Genomic DNA, 22,521 nt, shown 5'->3' with positions numbered 1-22,521 from the left:
ATTCCTGTATATTTGTCAGGCAGCAACGTGGGCATCTCTGCACACTTTTACCAAGCACTACTGCCTGGACAATCAGGTCCGAAGGGACGGCTACTATGGCCGTTCGGTCCTGCAGGACTTTTTGGTATGATCTTGGTTTGCAGCCCACCACCGGGGGATGGTATTACTTGGGTATCTATTCAGAGGTAAGGAATCTTCAACTAGAAGTCTCTATCAGATGTACAAGATACTTACCATCAGTCACAAAATATCTGCTACAGACACATTCTAGTTGCAGATTCCTTACTGACCCACCCATCCTCTCCCCACTGCGAACTGATTTCTAGGGACAGGAACTTTCCCATAAGGGTCCTAGTTTTGGCTCACTACTCTGTTCTTCATGGCTCTGCGCTACTGGCTTTGAAAGTTGTGAAAAGAAACTGACGTCAGCGCACCAGGCTGGTGCCTGTATACGACCGCAACATCATCACTGCGAGCACGATGCCAACGACTCCTGCGGAGTTGACCGACGCCACCTGATGGCGTGCAGAGGTACTGCTCGAAGAAAAATCTCTGAATCCAGTCTGACGCCTGGGGAAATGCAATGGTAAGGAATCTGCAAGTAGAATACGTCTCTACCAGATATTTTGTTACCAAAGGTAAGAAACTTGTATGTTAAAGCCAATAGACTCTTAAGGAAGTTTGTTATTCCACCATATTAAATCCTGCAGAGATCGGTCTCTTGCACAAAATCTCACAGATTGTATAGTATTGTAATATTTATATGAAGCCTATATGGCACACTGAGGCACTTGCCCACACTGGCATCCAGCTACACACTGTAGGTTGTGTGGTTGGAAGGGTGTTGTCTTCATGTATCCTTTGTGGGAAGTGTTTACATGTTGTGTGTGATGACAACCGAAGCGTGGTTAGTGTGTTCTTGGAAGCAGTTCTTAGTAGTGTGATGAGGTTTGAGAAAGAAGCACTTTGAGGAGCTCTGATGGTTTCTTATGATCCTAGTCTACTTATCTGATTACTGCATGGGGTTGTCTAAAGTGAAATTCTGTTTACAGTTTTGGGCCTGAGCTGGCATGGTTAGAGATACGAAAAAAGTAGCAAGATTTGCTGGGGTGGAGTTTATTTTAACCCTCATATCATTAATGTGTCATTGTGAAATGTAAAGAAGCAGTCAAACTATATGGTTATTTGAGACCTGCAGTGGTGGACTAGATTAAAGTTTTCCAATTGTCCAGCAGTATGTGACAGATCTCTTGTTATTCCATGCCTGTTAATTTGGTCATGGCTAGCTTATTGGGGTGGCACAGCACTGGTAACAGGCAAGCCCCAAAGTAGGTATGCCTTTATATCTGATAGACTTCCAGCTGCAGATTTCTTGCCTTAGAATATTCCCCAGGTGCCAGGCTGGATCCAGAAACTGTTCACCACTACTACCCCTGTACCCTGGCAGATGGCGTCATTCATCTCTGCTTGACATCGTCTGTGCCGGAAATTACCTTCAAGGTGCCTATATAAGCTCCACCCTAGGGCACTGACGTCATTTCTTTCTTTTCCACGCAAGTCAGCGCAGATCTGGAGAGAGCTGCCCTTGTTTACTTTTTTACTAACCTTTACAGTTTTCTGTAGAATATTTTTTTTCAAGACTGTTTCCTGGTGTGAAGGCAGGTTTGAAACCATGCGGTGCCTCTCTCCGTCAGATGTTGATGACTGATCTGTACTTTATTTGCCTTTGGTGTCTGGAGCGTGATCACAATGCCAAGATGTGATAGGATTGTCGTGTAATGCATTCAAAGACGCTGAGGGAGCAGTCCCTTAAGTTTCTCTCCTCCCATTGTTGACCAACCCAGCGACATTCAAGATCTTGTTCATCAGGAAGGCCCTAGAATCGGAGCGACCTCCTTAAAGAAATCTGAGGTCATGCACCTCATCCTTGGGAGAGACTGCACCTCTGGAGCGCCTTCAGGCCCTACCGATTCAGGAGGGACTCTTACTGGTTATTTGCCAGCAGGCCATTTGGACCTCTGGTATCCGGTGATGGATCTGGAGCGCTGCCGGTCAAGCAACCTCTACCTTCCCTGGTACCCACTCCAGTGCCGACACCCCTGGCCCCACCGACGCCTATCAGTGGTGGAGCCCCTATTGTCATTAACACCTCTGACACTGAGCCAAATGAGCGTTGTCTGGTGCTGACCTGGGGGTGATGATGCTCCCCCGCTCTCAGACCCTCCCCATCATGTCAGAGCCAATGCCTTAATCTTCTGACAGGCCTGTATTGGGTGATGAATGGGAGGGATCTGAGGACTCTTGTCGTTATCATCCCTTACAAGACCTTGAGGATACCTGGTTTGAGGATATGGTGGATGCCAGTGGACTTGACACATCACCAGACATTGACCTGGTCTCTTCCCCCTACTGTGACTACGGAAGAGGGTGCCTCATTTGCTATGGTGGTGAGGAGGGCAGCTGTGGTTTTGGACCGTCAATGGCGCTTGGTGGCAGTCAAGATGAATGTCTTGATTGAGGTACTTCAAACGAGAGTAACCCCGTCGAAACCATTTCTCCCTTTTAATGATGCTATCATGGACGTGCTGCTTGCGGCCTGGTCCATGCCTTGCATAGGGGTTTCTGTTCACAGTAAAATTGCCTGCCGCCATCGCCACAATTCAAGGGACCCTAGTTTTCCCACCCCACCCCGGAGAGCTTGGTGTTCCAGGCTTCCACCTCCAAAGTCAGCCTCAGCGTGTTCCTCACCATCCCACTGAATAGAATACTTTCGGGAAGAGGAAACTGACTGCGTAGCACTGCATTTGGTGGACACAGCATGCCGCTTGGGCGAATACTCCCATACAATTAGAGACCTGGTTGCGCAAATACTGCCTATATTCTCATTTCAGCCAGTTTCGTCATAGAACATGAGCTGGACACTCGTTGGGAAGAGTGATTTTATCCTCAATAGTACTTAGTCAAAACCCCTGGTTGAGAGCTACTGGCTTTTTGGAGGACTTCCAGGCCTCACTCATGGTTCCTGTTTGTTGGGAGAGAAAGCATCTCAGCGCTGGTGCACTTTAAGGACAGCAGGGCTACAGCCAGGTCCTTGGGCTTTTCCATGGTCCTGCACCAATTCCAGCTTGCCTTCCGCCACTTTCTTGGCCATGGAAGGAGCTTTCAAACTCATCTCTATCATTCCAGCCACCACAGACAGGTTTTCAAACCTTTTCATGACCCGGGACACGGTTCACCAGGGGTATGGCCAGTTATCCAAACCTCCAGCCGCAACCTGCATACTCTTTTAGTTTGCCCTCCAACCATCATGGGCATATAGTGGGGGGGGTAGGGGATATCACCTGCATCACTGCTGGAGGTCAGCAACATCTGACCGTTGGGTTTTGCAGATCATCCAAAGCAGTTATTCTCCTCCACCCATGCCACCCACTTATGTCAGGTTGACTGAGGACCATCTCTCCTTACTCTGTCAGGAAATCTCTGCTCACTTTGCCAAAGAATTCATAGGTGTGCTGACATCGGAAGTAGGTTGTGGTCGCTATTCCTCCTACTTTCTGGAACCAAAGAAGGACTGAGGCCTCCATCCTCTACTAGACCTTCACTTAATCTGTTCCTCAAGGAGAAATTCGGAGTGCTCATGCTCGCTCAAGCTCTACCTGCTCTGGACCCAGGAGACTGGATGGTAGCATTGGACTTGTAGTTACGGCTATTTTCACATCCCCGTCCTGCCTACCCACAGATGTTACCTGTGGTTAACGGTGGGCCAAGAGCACTTAGTTTCCAGTGCTCCCCTTTGTCTTTACTAGCACACATTGGTGTTCATCAAGGTGATCGCGGTGGCTGCAGCACATCTGCGAAGATCAGGGGTGCTAGACTTACCTTATCTCAGCGACTTGCTGTTGAGGGAGAATTCACCCCAGGCAGACGGCTGCCATCTGTGAACTATGGCAGATCTTCTGCACTTGCTCAGGCTCACTATAAATGTGCTGAAGTCACACCTGACTGCTTCGCAGATGCTCTCCTTCATTGGAGCTGTAGTGAACACAGTGCGGTTTCAAGCCTATCCCCTTAAGTGGCGAGTCCAGGAGATTCAAGCTCTGAAACTAATGTTTCAGCCTCTGCCCTGGATTTTGGTGACATTGACTGAGGCTGCAGGGCCTCATGGCCTCCTGATTCCTGCTTCTTACTCATGCCTGTTGGCATATGCAGACTCTCCAGTGGGGTCTGAAGTTCAAGTGAGCGCAGCATCAGGGAAATATCTGTGGCGTGATTCAGATCTGGAGGGAACTGCAAAAGACTTGCAGTTGTGGCTGATGAACTGTGATTGGGTCAGCACCAGACCCTTCTCCCTTCCCCCAACCTGTGCTGACTGTAGTGACAGATGCTTCACTCCTGGGCTGGGAGTCTGGGAGAGGTGGAAATCTCACAGGACTCTGGTCTTGAGCGGATTTCGGGTTCCACATCAACCTGTTGGAGCTTTGGGCACTAAGTTTGGCATTAAAAGCCTTTCTTCCTTCAATGAGAGAGAGGCTGGCACAGGTGTTCACAGACCAAACCACTGCCTCGTACTGCTGCAAACTGGGCAGGGTGGGGTAGTGGATCCTTTGTCAAGAGGCACTGCTCCTCCGGATGTGGCTGGAACACCAAGACATATCCCTAGAGGTTCAGTACCTGGTGGTTTCTCTGAACGGCAGAGCGGACCAACTGAGCAGTCGATACCTAGTAGATCACAAATGGCATCTCCATCTATAGATGGTGTAAGGCCCCTTTCAAGAGTGGGGAGAGGATCGGTTTGTTACCGCCGAGAGTGGGTAACATCAGTGGTTTTGCACATTTCCAAGGCAGATTTCGATCAGGGATGATTTTCGGCATATTTGGAGCTTCAGCCTTCTGTACACCTTTCTGCCAATACCACTCCTGCCCAAAGTTCTCAAGATCTGGAATGACTAGGCCCTTTCTTGGGCTCTCCATTTGGCACCGGAGACTGGTATCCCTAGCTGTTGAGCATGAGCACTGGTCCTCTGATCATGCTGCCTCTTTGGGATGATCTTCTGTCGCAGCAACATGGCAGGGTTCTGCAAACCTTAAAATGCTTTGCCTTCATGTAAGGAGATTGAGCGGTAGCAGTTGACAACTTTTGAAACATCTGCCTGAAGTCTTCAAGGGTCTTTTGCCAGCCAGATGTCATTCCACCAAAATGGTATACGCCTGCCATTGGAGCAAATTTGTGACATTGTGTACAGATAAATAGGTTAAACCTCTATTTGCACCCCTTTCCCAGGTTCTTCCATTTGTTTTCTTCTTCTGTCCAGCAGGACTCTGATTTGCCACATTAAAAGGTTATCTTTCTGCCATTTTCTGAGGTTGCCAGACCAGCCTTCCCTTTCAAATCCTCTGTTGTAAAGAGGTTCCTGCACGTTCCCACCAGTGCCTTTTATTATGCCCCAGTGGGACCTAAAATTTGTTTTTCACATCCCTGATGTGCGCTCCCTTTGAGCTGCTCCACAGCTGCCCACTCAGATTTCTCTCCATCAAAACAGCCTTACTAATAGCAATAACATCTGCCAGGAGGGTCAGTGAGTTACAGGCACTGTCAGCAAATCATACATTCATTACCTTCTACCCAGATAAGCTGGTCCTTCGGACTCAAGCATCCTTTTTACTGAAGGTGGTAAATTCTTTTCACCTATGCCATTCCATCACTTTGCCTACTTTTTATGCTCCAACTCATCCCTCCTTAAGAAGAGGAGAGATTCCACCTGGTGGCCCTAAAAAGAACGTTGTCGTTCTACTTTGATCCTACTAGTGAGTTCTGGGTGGACGATCAACTCTTTGTGGGGTATGTCTGGGTCAAGAAAGGGGAAAGCGTTGCCAAAACGACCCATCTTGCAATGGATAGTGCTCTACATCAAAATCTGCTACGCATTAGCCAGAAGCAACTCCTTGAGGGTTTGCTTGCTCTCTGCCAGAGCCAAGACTACAACCACTGCATTAACTTTAGTTCCTGACCTGGATATCAGTCAGACAGCAAGGTGGGCTTCCTTGCACATGCTTACAGAGCAATACTGCCTGGACAGTCAGGTTTGCATGACAAGTCACTTAGTTCTTTCGGTTCTGCAGGACTTTTCAGTCTAATCTTTGCAGCCCCACCTACAAGGAAGTATTGCTTGAGTAACTATTCTAAGGTAAGGAATCTCTGGCTAGTAGTCTGTATCAGATGAAGAATTTACTTGCCTGGGAACGCCTTAGCAGGGAGGATTGGTAGAGTTTCTACCAGTTGTGTGAACGGATAATGTTGTAAAGGGTTAACCCTTTTAAGGGCCCTAACTTCGCACACCAGTGTTCCTTGTGGCTCCACGCTTCTGGTGTAGAAAGTCACAAAAACCTGACCACATGCTGGGGTGGCGCCCATATAGGCACCACGTGAATAATTTCTGGCGCGGGCTACTCTGGTGACGCCAGGCGAAGCCGAGCGATGCCACTTAACAGCGCGAGGTACTGCTCATCAATGTTTCTGAATCCAGTCTGACACCTGGGGAAAGTTCTAAGATAAGTAATCTCTGGCTAGATTTTCTCTACCAGATAAGGTGTTACTATAGGTATGTAACTTGTTTGTGAGTGTAAAAGTGATAAATTACAGTTGACTGACGGAAGCGGAGTGTTATTATTTTTAGTGTGGACCATAGATATTATTGATATAACTATATAATGCCAAGACTAACATTAGGTCACCCCTTTTTTGCTTTCCCCCGTGTAGAAAATTGTGTTCTAGTTGGGTTGTTCCCTGTATGTAGGATGTAAGCATGTTGTCAACTGTTTTCTGCAGTGTAAGTGCTCCTAGATGCTCAAATGGTGGTTGGTAGCAAGTTCTAGAGGATGGCACTGGTACTGAAAGGCAGTGCTGTCTGTGGATTTCTTATGGTAAGGTGGTACGACAAGTGGTGCCAAGCTCCAGAGCAGTGTCTTGTTTTGTTTTTATACCTCGCCCGGTTTCTTAGGATTTTCTGTGGACACCGCTAAGTGCCTCAAACATTGTCCTTGTAGCTATAGGTAGCCTGTGTAGGGATTGCAGAACAAGGGTCATCCTTTGTCTTGGATGAAAGCTTAGAAGACGTCTTGCAACAGCACTTTGGATGAGATGTTGCGTGTGAATATGGGTGCGCCAAGGTGTATGCTGTAGGCATAGTCAAGCTTGAGGATTACAAGTGTGCGGATGTATTGCATTTTCTGTCCGTATCCAAGGCATGGGAAGATGGAACCCAATGTTTTCATTGTTAGAAGGCACACTGTGATGTTAACTTATCAACAGTGGAGTTGAATCAATAGTTGATGATTTCATATTTCTTGTGATGTTTCTTGGGCCGTATGGTGATAGGTTGATATTTCTTCCTTTGCTGTGATCAACTTTATATAGTTATTTATAATCCCTGTGGTTATGGCACAAGGGAAGTTACCAGGTTTTGAGTTATAGAGGTGGTGTTCCAGTCCATCAATTGTTTTAGAAAAATGTAGGTGCAGTCTACATAGTTGTGGTAGGTGAAGTTGAAGGATTTAATCAGGTTTGGTTAAGGGGGTAGGTAGATGTTGAATAATTAAGGGGAAGCAATTGTCTCTTGAGGGAACTTATTGTTTGGTGTGAGAAGCTGATGTGAACAGTGGTAAGTAAACAATACTTTGTCTCTTTCTCAGATAAGAACCAACCCATTTGAGACCATTTATACATTACTCCAAGGTGGTGGAGTCTTTGTAGTAGCGCATGGCGGTGAACAATACTGAAGGCAACTTGTATATCCTGAAGCAATATGTTGGACAGATTGTAAGGAATTTTGAACCCAGACAAGATGTATCGTAACTGTTTTTGTGTGACCCTTCACTGAGCATATAGCATATGATTAAGTATTGTTTATCATCATGCAGGCTGGATTTAGCAAAAAACAAAAGTAAGTTTTCCAGGACAGACCTATTCTCCCTCCCACACCCCTTCCAAACGTGCCAGGGCCCCCAAAGCCATTAAATATATCACTGTTGGTGGTATCCTATCTTGTTCACTGAGTTTTACAGCACCCTAAAGGGATATGGTGGCTGACTTGCCTGGTCTGAATCTTTATTGTTGATTTGACATTGTCATTTTCTTTTGAAGAATGTGAAAGCTGGGTAAATGCTGCTTTTCCAAATATTTTTCCTCAGAATGGTCCATTTGATACAGGCCTCTGGATTTCTGAGTGGGGCGAGTTGGGCTTTTTATTTTTGAAGAGTGGTCTAATACAGAAGATTTTCTGCTTAGGTGAGAATGAAACTAGTTCCAGGGCATTTAGCTACCTCCCCTGCACAGGTTTTATGAAGGTCATATTTAAAGATGTTTGGAGCTGCTGGGTCTGAAGGTGATGCTTATGGTCTGCTTGTGATGGTAATTTTGAGGAAACATTTTTCTGAGTGCGTATTGAGACAAATTTATTTTTTCTCTTTCTGTGTTGGTTGGTACATGTGTTAGTGTGATGTTGTCTGTGTTCTCCTTAAGGTAATTATCTCTTTCAATTTTTTTAGATCATTTTCATGGAGATTGTGTGTCAGACGTCTTCCAGTTGTAGTGTTTGCCTGTTGACCCACTGGATTGCAGAATTCTGATAGAATCTTAGTTCTTTAGAAGGGTAGTCTGCTTCTGTCATGCGTGGAGCCTTTTTTTAATGTTCTCTTGTGTTGTATTATGTTGATTTCTGTTTTAATTATTTTAATGTTAATTCATGTGGTGTTCTTTTGATAATCAACCTTGGATGTTGTCTTTATTGGCATGTTTGTCCACTGCATTGGGCTTCCAGTTATAGAAGGTGTGCATGTCCTATGGTTTGATTACATATTTACTGGGGTTCTTTCAGCATGGTAGTTAAGGTTGTGGGTGTCTAGTTCTTTTTCAATGTCTACATTAATCGTATTGTCTGTAATAGTGTGTTTGTTGTTTTTGGTGTCTGCGTTAAAACGTATATTGCTATTGAAGGTCTTGATGTTGCAGTCACTCCAGCTTACAAGGGAGATGTTTGTAACTGTGGCTTTCCTAAGAGAGCAAATATGACATCTAGAGTGTCCAGCCAAGTGAGTTTGGCCCTAAACAACTTGTTGGAGGGTGAATGGTTCAGGGTTGTTTGTGGTAGCTGTGGTTATTTGGGTTATTCTTGTCAAACCATATGTTGAGGTCTCTTAGAATGTATAGATTTGGATAGCCCAGATGAGTCTTTGTCACTGTATTCAGTAAGTCATCTTTATAGTTAGCATTGCTGAATGGTGGTCCATATATTAAGGGGAAGGCGTAAGTGATAGGGGGAGTTGGGGTGACCTCTTGTCATTCATGAGTTGTAGCTGCCTATCATGTGGTTTTCAGTTTATTTTTAGTGATTTTTACTTTTTATTTTTTGGATGATGTCTGACAGGCCTCCTCCAATTTGAGTTTTGTACGTGATATAAACATCTGCTGCAATGGCTTTGTGAAATGTGAGTGCATAGTAAGTCTTCACTGAGCTTGGTCTCTAATGAAAGTGAGGTCTAGGGCGTTTTCTGAGAAAAATATTTCTTGCGTTGAAGAGTGAAAACTGTAGTAGTTTTGTTTCTTCCCACTTCATGTCAGAGTGTTTGAAGTGATTTTGTGATGTAGTATGGGAAGAGGAACAGGGGTACAGAACAATGTGGTATTGGTGGGTTGCAAGGTAGTGTGGTTGCATTAGTGGTAGATAGGAGGTTGTTTGGGTCACGAATTTATAAGTTTGAGATGTGCCATCTGTGAACTTTTTTTGGAGGGTAGTTGTGCTTTCATGTGTGTTGTCTGGTGGTTTGAATGAGGTCTAGAGTGTTTTAGAGTTAGTATTTAATTTTTTATAGATTGTGTAGGTGTAGTGGTTATGCTATTGGAGAGTTCATATGGTAGTTGGCATGGTATAGTAGTAATGGTCAGTCAAGGAAAATGTATATGAGTGATGTGTTTTTAGTATACATAATATTTAAGGAGGCATAGCTGGCAAATATTTTGTAAACAAGTGACTTCTTACTTGAAGTGCTTATGGTGGAGATTGAGTTTCTGGCCCTAGGCTCTTTCCAGACCTTACCATTCCCAAACAGACAGACTTAACCTTCTGCCCAAAGCCCTAGGTTTAAATAACCTTAATGAAAAGGAGACCTGGGCCTATGGAACCACTAGTCCTAGAAACCAATCATAACCTAAGACCTACAAGCAATGGGAACTCTAACCATAAGCACCAATAGAAGGCCTAGCTCCAAACCCTAGAACCAATAGGAAGCCAAGCTCTAATAACCAAAAGGAGCTCCAGCAATAGGTCAGTCCCTAAGTGCTAGAGCTAATAAGAACACTGTACGTCACTAGGAGGCCAAGCTGTAAGCACCACAACTGTTGGAAACACTAGCTCTATAGATCAGGGGACCTTACACTTGAGGGGCTGTGCAAAGTTGGAGGAAAGGAGGAAGGCCTGCTCGGGTGGCTCTAGGCCCAGGCCCAAATTTCTTAGCTTACAACAGGCAGCACGTCAGGTAAGGTCCTTTTGCAAGCCACTAAAAAAAAATGCTCACACTTTCAAATCCATCTCTTACCAGACCACAGACAAGTGCAACACATACTCTCATACACAATTTAACACACACAAAACAAATTAAGCAGTCTCTACACACCTAAGCTAGGGTTTGGGATAACTTTTTTGCCCAATTTATTTTTGTTTAGGGGGGTGGTCTATTGTCACTTCAGTACATTTTTAGTACAACCATCAGATTCAAATATGTAATTGCACAGCAAAAATCACCTGCTCCTGCCAACTTTCCTCTGTCCTTGCTTTCTGGGCTCCTCGGGCGCTCAGAAGCTGGGGAGGGAGGGGGTACCAAGTGAAGATGCTGTGTATACTGGAAGACATCCTCAAAACTTCAACAGCGAGGGTGGGCAATTTTTACAATGTTAGAACTGGCTAGAAGCAGTTGGTGGCCAGTTTAATCCTTTAGTATTTGGTGATAAGCATCATTTGTACAAACCTTGACCAGACCCGAGATGTGGTTGTAAAATCTTATTCAACATTTCTACAATAATCTGCTATTTCAGGTAGCGGACGTGGTGCCCTATACTCACATTATTTTAGGAAGCATCAGGTTTAAATATAACCATTATAATTCCCTGTATATGACATACCAGACTCCATTAGTACTACACAGCATGAACAATGGAATCACAAAATCATATCTAAAGGAAGAGATGCAGTTTAGTGGCTGTTTCTGACCATGCACCCTGACCCTTGAGTTGCAGTAACATAAAAATTGAATGTAGACCAATGGACCTGTCTTTTTACACCTTATATTGTAAATGTATGCTGTGTATATTCAAGTCATGTACATTTTTGTATTCAATCAGGTGGTCAAAACCTATTAATTTAATAGTTATGCTCACCGCTGCTAACCTTTCTCTTGCTAACGGTCTAATTTAATGATATGTTACTAAGTACCATGTTCTGGTGGAAAACCTCAGTTATATGTACATTTCTGTTAATAAAGAAGCTGGATGTGTTCCAAAAAAATAAGGTCTGCATTGTGACCTTAGATTTTCTGGTTGAAAGTCGCTGATCAGCCCACTGTTTGTCCATCAGACCAACACTGTAGACAGTATTCCATGATACCATCCAAAATTGTCCAAAACCATTTTCTTGTTACTCGCCTGTTGTTATTGTTCCATGCCTGACTTTTGTATTGATGTAGGATGTTTCATCCTGCGCAGGAATCAAATGCTCACCAAGGTCAATGGAGCTTTTGACCCAGCAAGTGTGACCAATGTGGTCATGGAAGTAAAACTCCAATCAGGAATAGGTTAAATGATTTATTACAACCACAAGCTAAAAGTCATGAAGACAGTGCACAAAAACAGGTTATAGAGATGCATAATAACATTAATTAAAGTAAGCATTCAAGAAGAATTAGTTTTAACATCAATAACAATATCTGAGACACCAATGACTGTAAATTCTGAGCAGCACGTTATATCAGTCAGTTCAAATTTAGCAGACCCAATAATCTTTGGCTGGGCACAGGTCAACCCCACATCTAACTAAATCGGGGAAATACATATGTGGGGAAAAACACATGCAGGCAAAATACAAAAAGGACAAATGTAATTTGGAAAAAGATAATCTGGGACTGCAAGTCACTAGATAAGTTTGACAAAAGATAAGTAAAAAGAGAAAGCGTCGGCATATCAGAATCTCAGTCACAAGTCTTCTGAACGGAAAAATAAAAGGATTACTAAATCTAAAAAGACATTTCAATGGTAAAGGCAAATGGCAGAGGAAGATACTTCTCCAAGGGTACAGCAGTCAGGGAATCTTCATCAGCAAGACATCAGGATCAACAAGCATCAGAAACTCGATGCAAGCTGCTCAGGACTGACCAAAGTTCAAATGTCCATCAGTATTCTAGACTTCACAAAAAACTAAGATTCAGCACCCTCCTGATTCTGTGCAAGACTTTTCACTTTTGAAGTAGGTATTTCATGTATTATAATGGTTCAGACTAGGGCTGATGTGCATAGGCTGCTTGATTGTTTTGTATGTCTTGGACTGGCTTTGTGCAGTGCCATGGCAGCATCAATGTAGTTTCAAGTAAATGGTTTCCAAGCAGGCCACATGCAGGCAGTTAACATGTTGAGCAAGTATAATACATTAAATGCTTGCCCTAGAGGCTTTACTCTGTTCATAATTCTTAATGTCTTTGACTGATATGACTACCTAGTGTCGTGAATACTGTAATGCTCATCTCTCTTCACACATGTAAAATTAGATTGCGAGCTGAGAAATACTTATTTTCTAAATTGAAAGGGCCATCCGGTGAATGCTGTGACCCAATCAAGCAATTCAAGCGGACATAATTAAACAAAGTAGCATTTTGGAATGCTTACTATTAGTGATTGTTATTTATGATGAACTGTTTGGGATGGCTCCTTTAATTCATCTGAGGGGTGGCAGAGATTATTTGAATGGGGAGGTGACCTGTGGCGGCTGAAAAGTGAAGAAATAAGCGTAGACTGTCCTGCAAATGTGTTTTGGCAAAGCACTTCACTCACTGGTCATCTCACGTTTATCAAACATGAGGCAATCTGAAGCATTGCGTACATTAATCACTATAGGGGGCAAATTGTACTTTGTGCTGAAGGGTCCTACTAAAAATGCTAACTGAGCGCCTAAAAATATATAGGGAAAACCTTATATGAATGTCAGTGTTGGCTGGCCAGTTTTAAGCGATACTCCTGAAAGTGAGTCATGTGGATTACTTCGTAGGCACAAACATTGGCTGTGTTATAGGCTAAATTCTATGATGAACACTACAGCAGAATGTACATTGGGGAAAGTCTATTGAACAGTTGGTTGTGCTCCTTTAGTTGATTGTGATTCTCTGCCTGGCTCCAATCAGTTTGGTCACCATTTCAGCTTGACCTTTAACCTCTGTCTCTTTATTGTGGATGTTTTTGTTTACTTATCTGTACTTTTTATGTGGCTAGTCACCATTGGCATTTATTTAGTTTCTGAAATATGTTTTTAATTCAAGCAAGAATGATGAGATTTTGCCAAGTTAATGACATAATTGAGTGTTTCACTTAAGGCTTGGAGTTCCAGTTGGTCCGTGGATTTTAAAGAACTCACTGGTTGGCTGGCTTCACAGTGCCAAAAAAGAGACCTCTGATTCTATTCACTAGCACCATTCCATTAATAACAAAAACAATTTTCTTTTAAACAGAGCCAGCGTAGACAACGTGGACTAGCAAGACCTAATTCGAGATTACAACGGAAACGGAGAAGAGCCTCAAATACATCCACGCCGATGGCAACGCAAACGGAAACAATAGAACTTGAAGAAAATGGTATGTTTACTTGACCATGCATTAATGATTAATCAATACAGTAAATCTGCATTGTAAATAGTGACATTCTTAAAAACCAGTGTCACGTTGTTTTAAGTTACCTGGTGATATGAGCTGCATGTTTTCTGGATTCATGCTGGTGTGGTAAGGACTTTTGCTAACACTGTACCCCTTTGTTGCACCGTCTCTTGCAAAATTTGCAGTGAAATTTCTCTGGAGATAAACTGTCACTTGTAAGCAAATCTGTTTCCACAGCCCTTCAAGCACTTCCCATGAAACACATAAGATAAGCACTTCACGTACCAGATGTGCCCTTCAGCCTTAAACAGCTTGATTTCTACATGCATAGAAAAACCACCACCAAAGTCAATAATGTTGTGACAGCAGTCCACTGCTGCTCTTACTAAGTCCGGGTGAAGGCAGCTCAATAGCCATGTCTAGCGGTAGTTCTCTGTTCCATCTTCAAACATGGGTTCTCAGTGAGCTATGCAAAATACCCTCTGGTACCTTTAAGTAGGATACAGTTGATCAGGATTCCACACACAAGATATAAAGTCCCTATCCCAGAGTTGTGATCATCCAACTGTCACGTAGGCTCTCAATATCCTAATGAGACTACTGGATTTTGAGCAGCAAGATCGTCCACAGTGTGGGGGACTGAGTCTGACCCACGGTGGATGACGCATGTCACTCCAAAACTGGATTTTGCTCCGGCTAACTAGCAGTGCCTCATCCCTTCCAAATGGCAGAGACAATTGGGCAGCCGAGCGCATGACATATCAGTACTTCTCAGGGAAGTCGTGGTCACTCAGGTCACAACCGGTTCTCTCATACACAATGCAGTCTCATATATAAATGACAATAAAGGCAGTATAAGTTTTAAAGATTGGTTTAATAAAACGACTGCATTTTGGATAGCAAAGTGTGAGCTGCAATAACCAGAATTACACAACACAGTAATATTAAAATAGTGACGATGAGAGTGAAACACAAGAATATGGCTCTCATGGTGCCATTATTTTATTCTCTCTCTAAGTTATATTTTGAGCACAGCATGTTAAGCTCTAAGCCTGCCTTTCAGGTTCCCCCGGGAGGACATCAACCCTCATACCTGAGCAAAGGCCTGTAATCTGCATCAGCATCTGCAACGGGGCATTCAGCATACAGTTGTGGTTCCCTGGCTGGAATATCCCTCTTGACGTGTACTAGGACTAGAAAGTGTTTTTATAACTAACACGCAGATGTTCTAAGAAAATGCCCCTACGTAAGGATGTGTATTTTCTACGAATGCTGGAGACTAAACTTCTACCACGTTTACCGGCAATGTACCAGACTGTAGCCTTGACTGCGGCACAGGGCGATCAAGAATGCATTATTTGAGAACACAGTGCTGAACTAAGCTAAACAGTGTGATAGAAGAAATGAAAACAAGACCGTAAAAACTGGTTATTGTAAAATAACAGTACGAAGCTGAATAAAATATATCTAGGGCAAAGTGCACAGCGGCCTAGTATGTTAAACTAACATGCATTGAGTTATACATAAAATGGCTACACAACACAACCGACTTGGTTCCAGAGTCTTGAGGCTACTTGCATCTTACATTGCTGAAGTCCCTCTGCTACCTTATGTGTGAGAGCACCAGGATCAGTATTTAAACAGGCAATCCCAGAATCACCTAGTCCACCTGTATCGCATCTAATGTCTCTCATTCACCCATCCTCCCTTCTGGCTACTGCAGCTGGCAGTTGCAGTCACAACCAAATCAGCAAAGTTTAGGAGTTAGGGGGAGGCATCTTATAGCATGTACTCAAAATCAATGCTTTGTAGGACATATCAGATTCATCCTTACTTCTAAATTTTCTTTAGAAGTGTTTTTGTTGCTAAAACCTTCCACTCAGTGGTCTGGACAATATTTGTTATGGTCTGAGTGGCTAACACTATTGGTGTCTTTTACATTAGACAGCTAGGGACACTCTGTTTCATATTCTCTTCTAGTTGGCTGTGGAGCTTTTCACATTACAACAGAGGAATTTGTCTTGGCCTTGAGATTCTGAAACATTAGGAACCTTCAGTAGTTCAGCAATCCTCCTAGCCTCGAGAGCATACTGATAGTCTCCTGGTTGGGCTAGTGTCCCAGATTCTTTGGGAACAGCCTGGCCCTCATTTGGAGAAAATGGGTCTTAGTTTACCTTCCAGTTCTCTGATTTTAGAGTCCTGAAGAATGGAGAGGACCATACTAGATTCTAGCATGCTGGTGACACCAGGTAGGCTCTGCAAGGTTTGGTTCTGCATTGTGGGATATTCACTGATTGTCATAAATGCTGGAAATGACTAGGGATGGGTGGAACTCATGGAATTTTACTCTCCAGAGTTCCATGGAGTTGCATAAAAACTAAGTGAGATCCCACGCAGTTCCGCAAGCGGGCGGAAATTCAGTATGTCATGCTGGTCGCACTGATTTTTATCACCGGAAGCTTGTTCTGCACTGCAAAATCAGCGTGAATGACACCACACGGCTGACCAGAGTGCGCTGCTTCTTTGCTGACGCTCAGGTAGATTTTCTACTTAAGCTACAGCTTTCTTATTGTGAATGGTGATGACCACCTGTGTTGAGATCTGGCTGGCTGCCATTCTAGCACCCGAAAATCACTCTAGGGGACGCGAATTCACAATTGCCAACTTATGTTGGCAAGCAGCACGCAAGAAAAAAACTCCGCCAGGCAGCGGTTAGCTGAGTTTTGCAGGAAACATGGCTCAGAGCGGGCAAAACTCTGAACTCCACCAGCCGTCGGTATTTATCACCCACCCTTAGAAAGGATCGTCTGTTGTCTTGTGGCCCCAGAGCACTATACCATAAATAAGTTCTTTATATACTACAGGGTGTGAAGAAGCCATTTGTCTGTAGAATGAAAACAGCCCCCTGACGGAGTCTTATCAAAACTGTGTTTTTTCTGAAAAAATACAGCAGGTTCGTCCTGACATTTTAAGACTACATTTCAGCCTTGTAGGTGTAGAGGCAGGATTAACATGTCAAAAAGTTTAGAAAAAATCTAACTTGGTAGAGATAGACTCATAATGTAAAACAGAGTGAAAATAGTCCTGTTCATCTACACATTATGTGTTGTACTGGTAGTTAGACTCTCTCGCTTTTTTGTTTATGGAAAAGTAAAGAGTATCCAACTTTCTAATGCGCAACTTCAATGACGATTCCTGCGATTCAGAACTAAAACTAAAAGAAAATAACTTTTATTTCTGCATTGTATGATAATAGTTGATGGTAAAAATGCTTCAATAAAGAATCACTCTTTACCAATCCACTAAAGGCTGTTTGGCAGAAGGAAATAAAAAATGACCCTTCATTAATAAATATATTTATATTACCCAGTGACAGTCTCCACTGGGTAGTTAGGATGTGTGTGCTTATCTTTGGCACAGTTTGACGAACCTTCATAAAACTTTCCAAAAACAGAATCACTTCACCTCCTAACTGGAGAGTTTTGGGGGGGGATCTATCAAGCGTGTCTGATAAAAAGATGTGGGGGGTTGATCCCAAAACCATTTATTTTTCTATTGAAACTTAAACACAGCTCATTCCCAGACTGCTGAGCAGACTTAAACCAAATGTGGCAGAAGGCTAGATCTTGGTCCAGGAGAAGTGCTTTTTGTATTTTGGTGTAAATTTGTTCAATAATTTTTAAGCAATTAAGGTTTAAAAATGTTGTCTTTTTTTTTTTTTTTTTTTTTTTTTATGCTGTGGATTATCCATGATGCAGAGAGGTCTAATTTGCTGCCACCACATCAAAAAGAATGCCATCTTTCGACTTGAGACGCAGTACAGAATTCTTTAAGGGGGGAAAAAAATGCAAAAAACAAATGTAGGGGGCATGGTAGGCATGCCCTAACTCCAAGGTCATGTGGTCCTCAACTGTCTTTTTGCAGCAAATTCCCACTGGATATGAGAATCTGCAGTAGAATTTAAAAAAGAAAAAAAAATGGGGTGGCCCAGGGGCCGGCACATACATTATATTTTAGGGGAGGGGGTGCTTAATGACCCCTCACCCCCACCCTCCCAGGCCGACCCAGCCTTCTAGGGCTGATTTTAATAAACAGGAGAGGGTGCGTGCCCCACCCCTTCCGCGCCCCCCCCCCTCCCCCTCCCCCCCGGGTTAAAATGTTCCAGTGGTCCCCATCCCCCAGGGGCCGTAAACTACTTGAGTATCAAGATCATGGTAATAACGAAAGTATGTATTGATTTCCAAGATACTGCTCTTGTCTGAAGTGTATTTGTTAACTGATAGAAGGTAATGATACCTAAGACTGTCTATTTAGCAATAGATTGTTCAGAGGATTCTTGTCTAATTTGACCATGGTTAATCAGAAAAAAGCGGATTAGGTTTATGTAACTCCTTAGTTTGTTGGAGATGAAAATTCAGCTGGAGGTTATTCAAGCATTCATGACTTTAGTGCAAATTCCTACAATACATAACTAGGACTTCAATTATATAACATTTTCTTCTCAGAATCAGACTCCTTCATAAGGGAACACAGCCACCTTGTCTAAAAATGTTAGCTTCAGTTCATGAAAGAGTGTATAAATCTGCACCTCTTGCTACTATTACTCAACTAGAACTTTAAGTTCCTGAGAAGACAGCCTTTATCCATCTAGGCGTTCTACTTGTTCAGAAAAGGCCATAGACTATTACCCAAAAAGGAGCGAATCATAAGATCTTGTTTGCAGGAAAGTTCTAAAGAATTGCCACACTGGTCACAACATCTAGAAGATATCATGATAGGGACTATTCTACAAATCGAAGAGCTTGAACTACTCAAAATCCAGGCACCAGCCCTTCGCAGATTTCACCAGTCATGGGCTTTCCGGAAAAGCTGCTCACTCCTTTTTTTTCTAGCTGAATCTCTTCTTTATCCAGACTTGGATCTTTCATAGATTCACATGTTTGATTCTTCCCCGTCGTCGAAGTGGGAGTCCCAAGGTAACTCCTAAAGCAGTATGTAACCACCACAGAGGTTATCGAAATGGGCCTTAAATTTGCTAATCTGTCCATGTCCTTTTTTAAAATGGACCAAACTCAAACCATAACCAATCAGGTGACAGCACCCTCTAGAACACTGCCAAGGGAAGCTCCCTTCCTCAGATTTTCACCGCATGTCGAGTGTGAAGGGAGTCTCCCTTAGCTCTGCTCAGTTTTTCCACAAATTACTTAAAGCAAGGTTTGGACTTATATTTATTCCAATTATGTCTGATTCTAAAGGCCTCTTACATCCCTGCAAGACCTGTGGGGGGAAAAAGAGTCTGTCGATGGTCCACATAAAAATTATTTTTATTGCCTTCACCCTACTCGTACGACAAAGGAATGCAAAATCTGTCGTACGTTTCCACCTAGGCTTTGAGAGACAGAGAAGACAGATGATTGCTGTGGCCACAAAAAACTAAAACCAAATCATCTGATGAAAATAGTGACTCTGTGCCTAAGTCGCATAAAAGGGCTAGATCTTTGGAGGGAGCTTCGAAGGAAAGCAGAAAATCCCTTAAAATTCAACACCAGTTGAGGGATTCTAAGAAAAGAGAGAAGAAAACCAATCCTCGACAGAGATAGCTTCATCTGCTCCAGCTACTCCATGTAAACCACAAAGGCAAAAAGTTAAAGTTGTCTCAGACACGTCGACAACAGGGGAAAGATCTCCTTTCCAAACCCCGTCAACGACAAAATCACCGTTGAAGGCAACATCGTCGACAACGACCGTCACCACCGTATCGTTGGCGAGACCATCTACGTTGATGACGGCCACATCTTCACTTCAGGTTCGTATATTGTCCACGAGAACCTCCGAGACGAAAGGCACTTTTACTTCCAGCGATGACAGTTTCCCAGACGACGACTGTAAACCTTACGCTGTTGAAGTCGGGGCCTAAGAACTAGTCGACACCCCCACCGACAGCATCTTTGTTTTTTGGAAAGGCCAGCATAAAGATTACACCTACCCATTACAGTGAAGCATTCTTATCGCTTCTTATATGATTTTAATGACCAGGCACAGAAATCAGTAAGGTCCATCCCATCATTGACCACTTATGGCAGGAGAGGATTGGAATCGTGAAGAACCCTGCTACAGTACCGGCAGCCCTGTCCCATATTGACAAAAAGTACAGGGCTCCTGATGATTATCATGCATGCCTCACAGGACACCCTTGGCCAGATTCCATAGTTTCACAAGCTGCACAGAGAAGATCGAAAAATCTGGCAGATTCCATCTCAGCACCACCAGATAGACTGACGACACCTTGACAGTTTAGGCAAAAGATTTCCCCTCATGTCGGCCATTATAGTGAGGGCTGCTAATGCTTTGACTATACTGGCACAACAGGCAGTTGTGGTCCGACGTCAAATCTATGATAGACCTCATTCTGGAGGACCAAAGACAGGATGCCAAAAAGATCTTACAAGAAGGAGAACAGGCCTCTTCTGAGATTGACACATCCAGGGATATCACCTCAACAGGGTTCAGGCAGCTGTCAGGCACCGCTGTTCTGAGGCGTCAGGGTTGACTCAAAGCCACTTGATTTCGACCTGTAGTGCAAAGATTCTGGATATGGCTTATGACGGGGATATGCTGTTTGGCAAGCACAAAGATGAGGCTCTTCTTGCCATTAAAACAGACACTGACACCGCCAGATCCCTAGGTGCCTTGCAGTATAGAAGATTGCCTTTCAGAGGGGCAAGGTGGCAAATGTTTTTCGACCTGTAGAGGTTCATACTAGCCCACCCAACAGCTTCAGCCTTACCAATCTCAATATCGAGCACCGCAAATGTATCTTCAACCAACTACGGCTGGTTTCTCTAAACATGGAGCTCGTCTGAGAACCTCACATCAATCCAACGACGCAGGACGTAAACAATGACCCAGTCCAAGTAGCAGCTGCTCAACCTTCCCATCATGAAGTAGGGGCAAATATATCCAAATATCTCCACAACTGGAAAACTATCACCTCGGATCAATGGATATTAGACATAGCTTATGGCCACAACTTGGATTTCGCACTGAAACCACCAAACAACCCCCCAAAAGGGGCACATTCCCCTCATCTTTTCTTATTGAAAAAAGAAACCAAATTGATATTTCACAAAGGAGCAATAGAGAAATTCCAGTAGGTCAGAGACGAAAAGGACTCTATTCCTGTTTTTTCCTCATCCGAAAGAAAACAGGGGAATGGAGACCTATTCTAGACCTGCAGAATCTAAACAAATAGCTCCGCAAGCAAACTTTCAGAATGATTTACTCTTTCAGACATATGAAATCTTTTAAACAACAGAGACTATATGACATCTCTAGACTTGGAAGATGATAACTTTGATATCCCCATTCATCCCAAGCATCGCAAGTATCTTCGGTTAATAGTGGCTGGTACTCCCTATCAGTTTCGAGTCTTTCCCATCAGACTCAGGTGAGCCCCACGCATTTTCACCAAGTGTTTAGCCCCAGTAGCAGCTGTTCCCCGGAAACAAAATCATCGGGTTTTTCCATTCCTAGACGACTGGCTACTAAAAGTGTCAACTCCACAAAAAACACTCAAATCGACAAAGGGCTGTCTTACGCTTTTTCAAAAATTAAGTCTCAGTCCATGAAAGAAAATCGTTCACAATACCTACTCTGAGAATGCCGTTTCTCAGAGCTGTTCTGGACTGACAGAAACGACTGGCGTCCTTTGCCACATCAGTTATCATCAATCAAGTCCATTTCAGTGAGGTTGTACAAATCGCTCCTAGGTATATCTTCCACAATCACCCTAGTACTATATGAACGTCTCAAAATGACTGTTGCAGGAGGAATTACAAGTTTAGTGGAACCAATCACAAGGATCGTTCGAAGATTGCATTTTTGTTGGCCAAAGATGCCAAAGCATTGGACTGGGTGGACTCACCAGTCTCATCTTTCTCAAGGCCTCACGTGTATTCAGTTAGTCCCACAGTTAATAGTTACGACGGATGCATCAATGAAAGGATGGGGAGGTCATCTCCAAGATCTGCAAATCAAGGGAAATGGTCAAACCATCAAAAGCTGATGCACATCAACAGCCTGGATATCAAAGCTATCTTCCTCACATTGCATGTCTTCCTCCCAAGGATACAAGGTTCTTGAGTGCTGGTTCGGACAGACATCACAACCAGCATGTATTGTATAAACAAGCAGGGAGGCATGAAATCCTTAACACTTTTACAAGAAGCCCAGGAGCTTCGAACTGACTAGCAAGCAACATATCTCCATGAAGGTCGAACGAATCTCAGGCGCACACAACACGTTAGCAGATGCATTCAGCAGTGCCCACAGCGATTGTCACAAATGAGAGCTGAATGAACCCCAACTAGACAAAATATTTGCAACATGGGGGAGGCCAACTCTAGATCTTTTTGCAACAAACTGGAATACCAAATGCCAATTTTACACAAGTCAGTATCCCCTTCTAAGGTCTTGGGAGGATTGCCCTTTCGATGCGATGGTCCGGGATCTATGCATGTGCTCCCCACACCCCATCCTTTTAATTCCCGAAATCATAGCCAAGATGAAGGCAGAATCCTGTCGCTTAGTACTAATCGCTCCCAAATGGCCCAGACAGT

At 43.5% G+C, this 22,521-nt stretch overlaps 1 protein-coding gene across 1 annotated transcript in view; it reads left to right on the top strand.

The window, feature by feature from the left end:
- Positions 1 to 22,521, top strand: part of RNF4 (ring finger protein 4) — a 201,557-nt gene that overhangs the window by 98,204 nt on the left and 80,832 nt on the right. Inside the window, exon 3 of the mRNA XM_069205866.1 lies at positions 13,762 to 13,885. Within this exon, the coding sequence (XP_069061967.1) occupies positions 13,762 to 13,885 (124 nt within the window). The remainder of the gene's footprint in view (positions 1 to 13,761; positions 13,886 to 22,521) is intronic.

The sequence above is a fragment of the Pleurodeles waltl genome, chromosome 1_2 (genome assembly GCF_031143425.1).
Source record: "Pleurodeles waltl isolate 20211129_DDA chromosome 1_2, aPleWal1.hap1.20221129, whole genome shotgun sequence".
In the NCBI taxonomy this organism is placed as follows: Eukaryota; Metazoa; Chordata; class Amphibia; order Caudata; family Salamandridae; genus Pleurodeles; species Pleurodeles waltl.
Note: the sequence above shows the minus strand (reverse complement) of the source record. Positions and strands in the feature narration are given on the sequence as shown.